This window comes from Gadus macrocephalus, chromosome 2 (assembly GCF_031168955.1).
Source record: "Gadus macrocephalus chromosome 2, ASM3116895v1".
NCBI classification, from domain to species: Eukaryota; Metazoa; Chordata; class Actinopteri; order Gadiformes; family Gadidae; genus Gadus; species Gadus macrocephalus.
Window position 1 is genome coordinate 5,295,433 of NC_082383.1, and position 9,178 is coordinate 5,304,610.

A 9,178-nucleotide genomic window follows, 5' to 3' on the forward strand; every position below is an offset into this window, starting at 1 on the left:
GAGAGGCTAGGAGAGAACCTCTCACACTAGGAGAGGCTAGGAGAGAACCTCTAGGACACTAGGAGAAGCTAGGAGAGAACCTCTAGGACACGAGAAGCTAGGAGAGAACCTCTCAGACACTAGGAGAAGTAGGAGAGAACCTCTAGGAAACGAGAAGCAAGGAGAGAACCTCTCAGACACTAGGAGAAGCTAGGAGAGAACCTCTCAGACACTAGGAGAAGCCAGGAGAGAACCTCTCAGACAAGAGGACCCTTTCTAGCCATGAGCTGCTATGTCCCCTAACCAATACCATCTCCTTAATTACCTGTCTCTGTACTGTCCAACCCCAACCGGCTCCTAAGTGACATGTCACTCTACTGCCTAACCCTTAGCTGCTCTTTAATGACATGTATGTGTTTAAATGTAAGTCGCTCTGGAGGAAATGGTAAAAACCAAGGAGGCCGGGGAGGCCTAGTCAGGATGGTCCTGGGGAGAACTCACTGGTCTGAGGGACTTCTTCTGGAGAGGTCTCCTCAGGCAGGACATCAACGGTTGGTTCTGGGATGGGAGTCTCGTCAGCAGTTGGCTGAGAGGGTTCTGTTGGAATGGTCGACTCTGACACAGACTCTGGTTCTGCTTCTGGTTCCGGCTTGGCTTCAGGTTCTGTGGCGGTCTCGGGTTCCTTCACAACAACCGGTTCTTCTACGACTACAGGTTCTGCTACAATAACCGGCTCTTCCTCCTGAGGTTTGGGGGCTTCAGGTTCTGTGGCGGGCTCGGGTTCCTTCACAACAACCGGTTCTTCCACGACTACAGGTTCCGCTACGACGACCGGCTCCTCCTCCTGTGGTTCTGGGAGTGACTGAAGTTCTGGCACTGGGAGCGATTCTACCAACAGTTCTGTCACTGCTTCTACAGCCGGTGCGACTGGTTCTGGCTCAGGGATGGACTCCACCACCACTGGTTCCGGGAGGGAGACGATCTCTGGTTCTGGTTCGGGTTTAGGCTGTGGTGCAACCTGCAAACACATGAACGACATCATCACACATCCTAACATCGTTAAACCAAAACGCAGATAACTCAACCCGTCTTGTTAAGTCTGACCCAATCTCGGAAACCATCGGCTATCTTCTAACAACGATTTACCTCCGGGGACCACCGGCGGCATTTCTGTATCGGTTTCGGTGTAGCCAGGTAACGGAGAACGGATCAATTATTTTTTCATTTATCCGAGCTAAGACTTCCTGTTTACAGTCCCAATCGCAACTTCGGACTGGGGTACAAATCAGACGATAACCGATTGGTTCAGAGATCATTGCTCTCCACACGGACTGCTAACGTGCCTGTGACCAAAGCCCGCTGTAACGGGAATGCTCAACGCTACTCGGACTATAAAACGACTACCAAAGGAAACCAGGACCATTATTAAGTCTAAATGCATGACAAGCTCCCCTTGACGATGGAGCACTTTGGATAACTTATTATCTTATTCGTCAATTGGTTGACCAATAACGTCACAGCATTTCCACTAGGAAGGGCTAACACTTAACTGGCCAGCAGGTTTTGTGACCTGTGTGGGCATGCGTGTGTGTGTGCATGTGTGTGTGTGTTTGCATGTGAATGTGAGAGTGTGAATGTGTGGGTGTGTGTGTCACTAGCAGGCCTCTCTGGTGTCTATGTGAAGAGGCCGTCTCCACCTGCCGCTGACACAAACAACAACAATCACCATGCCAACTACACCTACCTGCCTATGACAGCTTTAGACCAGGAAACGCACATACATGCACACACGGTGTGTGTCGTTGAGAGAGAGAGAGAGAGAGAGAGAGAGAGAGAGAGAGAGAGAGAGAGAGAGAGAGAGAGAGAGAGAGAGAGATTAAGAAAGAAGAAGAAAGGAAGAGCGAGAGAGTTAATCTGTTGCTCTCTGGTTGTCAGATTGAATCAAACTCTCCACTGTGAAGAACAAACATCTTAAATATTAAATGTCGGTTAGCCATCACATGGGTTTCAAAATAAAAGCCCTGCGAAGTGAGTTTCTAAACCAGCAGGTAAACTGTCTCCCTGAAGCCGCTGTCTCTGGGCTGGACACTGCCAGCATTAGACGGCATGATTCAGCGAATCTGGCAGACAACTAGCCTCATCATGTCCACATCCATCCAATCTCCTCCTCCTTTTTTAACATTACCCTACATATCTTTAGCTGACACTTAGGTCCAGGGTAACTTACACTAAGTGCATTCAACAATGAAGATATAACCCCTCCTCCTCCTCCTCCTCATTTCCCTCGCTTCACCTCATCTCACTCGTCCCCTTGCTCCTCCTCCTCCTCCTCCTCCTCCTCCTCCCCCTCCTCCTCCTCCCCCTCCTCCTCCTCCTCCTCCTCCTTCTCCTCCATGTAACACAACAAATCCCCTGACAGTCGCCGCCCTCAGATGCTATCCAGTGCATACCAGCGAACGTATTGGAGCACTAATGACCCTGTTAGAACAGCTGGCACCTCAACCACCGGTCAGAGCTTGCTCCCAATTTATCTTTATTATGACATCTTTATTTATCTTTATTATGTATCATTATTAATATTTGTTTGTCCATATTCATTTGTATTTTGTCCCAATACACAAATCCCGCCCACTCTTGGCCTGTTTATCCCTTGATCATCTCCATAATATAATACAATTTAAGATGGATGCGTTGCTTGTTTGTATGTGTGTGTATTCGTGTATGTGTGTGTGTGTCCTGTAATAACAGTATAGTGTAGATGTGTCAGTATGGGCATTAATGAGTGTGTCACCTGTAAAGACAGTATGATGTTTTAGTATGTGTGTGTGTTTCTGTGAGTGTGTGTGTGTGTGTGTGTGTGTGTGTGTGTGTGTGTGTGTGTGTGTGTGTGTGTGTGTGTGTGTGTGTGTGTGTGTGTGTGTGTGTGTGTGTGTGTGTGTTTGTGTATGCGTGTGTATATGCGTATGCGTGTGTGTGTGTATATGCGTATGCATGTGTGTGTGTGTGTGTGTGTGTGTGTTCTGAGGATATCTATCAGTTGTAAACACAGACCGGCGCCTCAGCTGCCTTCACTCCTAATATGGTCACACACTTCTCCCTGCTATTCTGTGATGTCACCCCTCAGGCTCCCCTCAGACCACCACCATCCAGCACAGAGGGACGGAGGGTCGGCTAGCAGTTGAACGGAAGTTTTGAACGTGTGTGGGAGATGCAGCAGGCCTGTCAATCAACATGGGTCTTCATACAGCTGTGTGTCAGGAGTGTAAGACTCTGAGATGTGAGGGTGCACCACACAGTTAAGGCCAGCAGCCTTCTATCCTTGTGGCCCACTATAGCGATTCACTCCCCACCGACGATGTTTAGGGAATTATGTTTAACCATTAAGGTTTTAAGGTGAGTTCCATTCAACCAGTAATGTGGTAGACGGAGGTTATATTCAACCCTACATTTGTAAAGTGTGGTTCTATTCAACCAGTAAGGTTCTTTAGTTAGGTTATATTAAACCAGTTAAATTCTTAACTGTTGTTCCATTCAACCAGTAACATTCTCAAGTGAGGTTATATTGGAACCAAAATGTCCACTAGGTGAGGTAGGAGCATTATTTAACAACAAGTAATGTTCTAAAGAGTCCTTCATCTCCCAAACACCCTATATGTTAGTCAGGGGTTTTCTGCTGACTCAGGCTAGCACCCTGGTGAGCTAGGTGTCAGGTGGTTCTGCTGAGGTCACTTCCTGTTGAGGTCACTTCCTGTTGAGGTCATTGTGAGCAGATGGGGAGCTACGGTCTGGCTCCTAACAGATTAACTGCTAGAGAGAGAGGGTGGAGAGGGGATATAGGAAGGGAGTGAGAGAGTGAGAGCAAGAGCGATAGTATGGGAGAGCGAGAGCAAGAGAGCTAGAGAGAGCAAGAGAGAGATAGAGGGCCAGAGAGAGAGAGAGCGGGAGAGAAAAAGAGAGAGAGAGAGAGAGAGAGAAAAAGAGAGAGAGAGAGAGAGAGAGAGAGAGAGAGAGAGAGAGAGAGAGAGAGAGAGAAAGAGAGCAAGGGAGAGAGACATAAAGGGTGACAGAGAGGGAGAGAGTCAGCCAGAGAGAGCAGAGGGAGAGAGGATGACAAGGAGAAAGATAATTGAATAGGTCTTTCCTCCTGCATGGTAAATGCAGAGTTAACTCTTAAGCTGATCAGTCCTGATATGGTCAATGACCATAGAAAAAACAACAACACAAGACCATAGAAAATACTTGAACAAAAAATTAAACTAATTATAAACTCTTTATAACAGTAAATATATTGTATTGAATTATTACTGATTAAATAGAATACACCATTTGCAAAGAACGTTTGTGCTTAATATATGAGCACAAGTGTGCTTAATATATATATATAACATTTTTTTTATATATATATATATATATATATATATATATATATATATATAAGCATGTTACCCTCTAGTTTGTCTGCCTATTCAGACATCTCTCAATCCATATCTATCCGTTTATCGATCTATTGTGATGGGAATATGTTGTTTACTTTTAATTGTTTCTATTCCTTGTGTTGTCGAGCCACCTTACCTGTTTCTACTGTTATCTAACGTTAACCTTTGTGGTAAACTGGTCTCAAGGGAGCAGCTGTATTCTGGGCTCACTCCGCTAGAGACGAGGAGACTAGTGTATGCTATTGTCAACAACTATGGTGTGCTTTTTTGCATTTAGAAGACTCATCTTTCCTAGATGCGATATCTCGTAAAGAAATTGCCACGACACCATCCATCCATCCATCAATCCATCTGTTAGTCTGTGTCTGTCTATCCATCTGTCTCTCTGTCTATCCATCTGTCAGTGACTAACTACCCCCCCCCTCCCTCCCTCCCACACACACACACCAAACACCAGATTAATTCTGAGTCATTAAGCAACCCTGTGCGTGGCTACACAAGACAAACAGGAAGTGTCTGCTACAACTCTCGTCCAATCCGACAACGCAGTGTTCCGAATCTGATGACCCCCCCATCTCTCTCTCTCTCTCTCTCTCTCTCTCTCTCTCTCTCTCTCTCTCTCTCTCTCTCTCTCTCTCTCTCTCTCTCTCTCTCTCTCTCTCTCTCTCTCTCTCTCTCTCTCTCTCTCTCTCTCTCTCTCTCTCTCTCTCTCTCTCTCTCTCTCTCTCTCAGGGGAGGGGCTGAATATTACGGAGGTTTACGGGGGCGACCTTACCTCAGCCACATATGGGAGACAAATACCACACCAACAGAATTAACGATGAGCAGGCTGGCCTGTCTGGAGCACATAGAATTAGGAGACGCATTCGTCATCCACCGCTGGCGCCGTTCAGCGTCTTAAAGACGGAGGGCTGAGCGCTTAAGGCATAGATGTGTTTGTCTCCATGGTAACAGAGCTGCCAACCACCAGATTACATTCTCATGAGTATGGGCTTTAATCATCTAGCTGCCATCTTGGTGCTTAAAGCTAGCTTGGTTGGGGGAAATTAATGCAATGGCCGCCAGGTCAATAAGGCCCGGAACTGTTGGTAGTGGAATCAGATCAGTATATCCATGTAAGAATAACTTTATATTTCATTCTACAGTACCAGTATGGGTCTATGGTACCAGTATGGTTTTCGGTTGAATGAGTTTGGTCGTCCTGGTAGAAAACCCACACTGCCAGCCTACTGTCCCGACATACCAGTCAACAGAACAACAGACATTTTGTTTTACTGAAACACAAACACTATGAACAATAGGCCAAGGACAGCCTCCGTGGTAAACTCTTACACAAATAACCTCGGGCCAGTTTGATATCTGCAGTGCTGGTCTACCCAACCAGATGCTCTTTGTTAAATATCGACCTGTTGGAAACGTGTGTGGCATCAACCATCAGGGGACTTAACCCAGGGGCACCTGTCATCGTCTCCTCCACTGTCATACATAAAAGCTAAAAACAGATCTGCTGCTATAGCACATCATAGCATGTCCTAGTGCAGTGTAGCACAGCATAGAGTAGCCTAGCTTAGCCTTACCAAGCACAGCATAGAATAGGCATGCATCTGATCCTACATGTGCTGGGTCACGCCCATTATAGCCCCTCACTCTTCTTGAGTTCCAGGGTGGGTTTCTGCCTCGTGACGCGCCCCACGGTAAATATAGAATGCCGCTTTGACACCAAATATAGTGGATTCATTACTGTATTTTTGGTATGCGACAAAGTCATGTCACCAACCGTGCGCCTATGGTCTATTCGCGGCTCCAGGTGCTGCTGCCCTTTCAATCGGTCACACTTCAGAACCTGCTGAGTGACACAAGTTTAGCTGAAATATGTGCACTTTAAATGTAATAAGTCCACTTAACTTAAGTCTAGTCTACTTTAAATGCATTAGGGCGCCTTAGTCGCCGAAGTCTCAAGGCTTGTGGTTATAAAGCGACACATTGTGAATGGTACGGTTCTGCACCACACAAAGCACAAAGCCTCCTTTCTAATGAAGACCGTTAGGTGTAAGGCAAGCATGGACGACTATATTTTCGCTCTATTTTGGTGTGCGATTATTATGATTAGGCTAAATGTGATGTGTGCAGTAGCTACATGGTATATATTTGGAGCATACAGTATTACGCGCGGTTGTGGGTAAAAAGTGTGGAGGCACGAAAACGCTAAAAACAAACAAGCTACTGTAAACTTTTGGAAAATGCAAAGACCCGCGGCATGTGAGGAAAGGTAGGCCTACATGCTTTTGAGTTAGTAGCCTAAATTAATGTAACAAGGAATTAAGTAGAATCATTTTAAATGTAATTCCTACCTCAACTTCTGTGATTTGATGGCCAGAGACCACTGTTTCCACGGGTCGTACCTCCTCTACCACAGGGGCCACCTCTTCTACCACAGGGGCCACCTCCGCTACCACAGGGGCCACCTCCGCTACCACAGGGGCCACCTCCGCTACCACAGGGGCCACCTCCGCTACAACAGGGGCCACAACGGGCACAGGCTCGGCCTTGGCCACCACGACAGGTTTCACTTCTTCGATCACAGCGGGCTTCTCCACTCTGGGCTCCACGTTCTGAACCGACACATAACTAGACGAGCAAACTTCATCCTTCTCTTCAACCACGCGGCGTTTCTTTTTGTTCGCAGGTGCCTCGACCTTCTTGTTCAAGTAGGAAGACGCTAAATAAATGGCAACTATGGTGAACAGAATGGCCGGAATGATGACCGCAGGGTCCAACTCCATCTTTGGTATTTTTTTATAAAAAAAATATAAAAGTAAAATTCTATGGCTTCTTATTGAGTGTGTTTGCAGTCATTTAATTAGACCCTGTGGCCACCGCGCCGTCTGCGGAGAGCGTGTTGTCAAGACAGTAGATCCGGTCAGACTGCTGCTTTCCCCGACCGCTGGTGCGCAGACTGGAGCTGCGCGTCTCCGCCGGGCGCGTCACGGACACGGGCCGCAAGACCAGTCACGGACACGGGCGGGCGGGGCGCTTAAAGATGTAACACGGTATAATTGGGCCGACAGTCAGAACGTCTGTTCTTCAATAAAGAGATAAAAATCGATCCTGTAAAGATAGCTTAATTGGAGCGTATTCGAGCAGGCCGTTTAAAGCATACATAGCCCTTGGAACCTCGACCCCCCCTCCCAAAAAAACTACTGAAAAATCATAAAGTAGTCCCCCCAATATAAATAAGGCCTATTTCTAAATAAATCATGTAATTGAAAATATATATGTGTATCCTGCTAGGTGGTCTGATCCGTTGCAATGTGTCGTTACACCCCCTATGTCTACTTTACAATGGGCTGCATTTGTGGATGTGTGCCTCTGTAAAATATGGAAATATTCACATTGACGCCTGCAAGTGATTCAATTAATATTTGTGTCCCCTCCAGAAAAAACCCTTTAATCTTCATCTTCCATATAGCTGTAGTCCCTGCAGTCCACAGGCTGAAAGTTAGACTCAAAATGTTTCCATGATTATTTCTTTATTCGATGAAAATATTTGACAGACTCATCAATAAAAAACTTGTTTCCCCTGTGGTCCATGTGGAATAACACAGTTCCCCGAACACATCAGTACTGGATCATCCATCTTCTTTCCTTCCTTCTAAATCCCTCTGGCATGGTTTTAGACAGAGACCCCCAATGGAACTTCAGAACTCAGGAAAGACCTCTAGAACGGGGTATTGGGAACTGGTTTGACGTTTAAAAGCAGGGCTACAATTCAGAACCAGGGCCAACTCTCTAAACCAGGGCTAACCTCTATGAACTGTGTTAAAGGGGTAGTTCGGAATTTTGGACATAGGGCCTGATTCCCAAGTGAGCATTGGTATTATATATCACTGGAGACAGTTTTCAACACATTTCATACAGTCCTTCTAGTTGCAGAGTTCGCTCGTGCTAGGCTAGCGCACGTCAACGGGCAATGCTAGCCTGCTATTAAAAACAGTCTTACCCACTCCACAGTACACCCGAGGTAAATCAATTATAACGACAGACTATAAATCTAAATGTCTGTTTATAGAATAATGTTAGAAATAAAACCAACCTTGCATTGCATTGCATTTTGAGGGAATTGCGGGGTCTCAGCAGCAGTGTTTATATTCCTGTACGTAGGCTACGGCAGCGGCGGACTGATACCTAGGTTACCTGCCGCTGTCATTGCTACAAACGCAGAGTACAGTGAACGAAGGAATTCGTATTAAATTAACAAGATATGCCCACGTTTGGAGGAGTTAGCGATGCATCTGCTTTTGAAGACGATTGTGAGGAATTTGTTGTATCCAACGAACCGTACATGTACGAGCCGGTGTTTTGATGTCCAAGCCAGCAGCAACAAGCCACAATTGAGTCCTTTCTGGATCTCGCACTGGAAATTGGTGGAAACTTTGTGGTGCCCATCTGTACCGTTTATTTCTACAATTTCTAAAAGCACACTGAACCATCATGTTGCCTAGTCGTTCAATTGCGCTTCTGTCCCACGCTTCTGTTTACGTTCTTCTGTCGTGATTCGGTTACAAACCTAACCAGCGCATAGTAAAATTCCGCTTCTGCTGAGAAAGTAGTCCCTCGATGATTCATGCGATGCAAGGTTAGTTTTATTTCTAACATTATTCTATCAACACAGACATTTAAATCTATAGTCTGGCGTTATAATTGATTTACCTCGGGTGTACTGTGGAGTGGGTAAGACCGTTTTTAATAGCAGGCTAGCATTG

At 46.0% G+C, this 9,178-nt stretch overlaps 1 protein-coding gene across 2 annotated transcripts; it reads right to left on the reverse strand.

Moving 5' to 3' along the window:
- Positions 1 to 439: 439 nt before the first annotated feature.
- si:ch73-366l1.5 (FILIA-N KH-like domain-containing protein) lies at positions 440 to 7,377 on the reverse strand. 2 transcript variants are annotated; one of them, XM_060035957.1, is made up of 3 exons: positions 6,881 to 7,377; positions 6,767 to 6,838; positions 440 to 997 (listed from the first exon to the last, which is right to left on the reverse strand). In XM_060035957.1, the coding sequence occupies exons 1-3, from the start codon at positions 7,196 to 7,198 to the stop codon at positions 455 to 457; spliced, it is 933 nt and encodes a 310-aa protein (XP_059891940.1). In that variant the 5' UTR covers positions 7,199 to 7,377; the 3' UTR covers positions 440 to 454. The 2 variants fall into 2 exon arrangements, with proteins under 2 accessions (XP_059891940.1, XP_059891939.1); XM_060035956.1 differs by having other exon boundaries at positions 6,767 to 7,376.
- Positions 7,378 to 9,178: the final 1,801 nt, after the last annotated feature.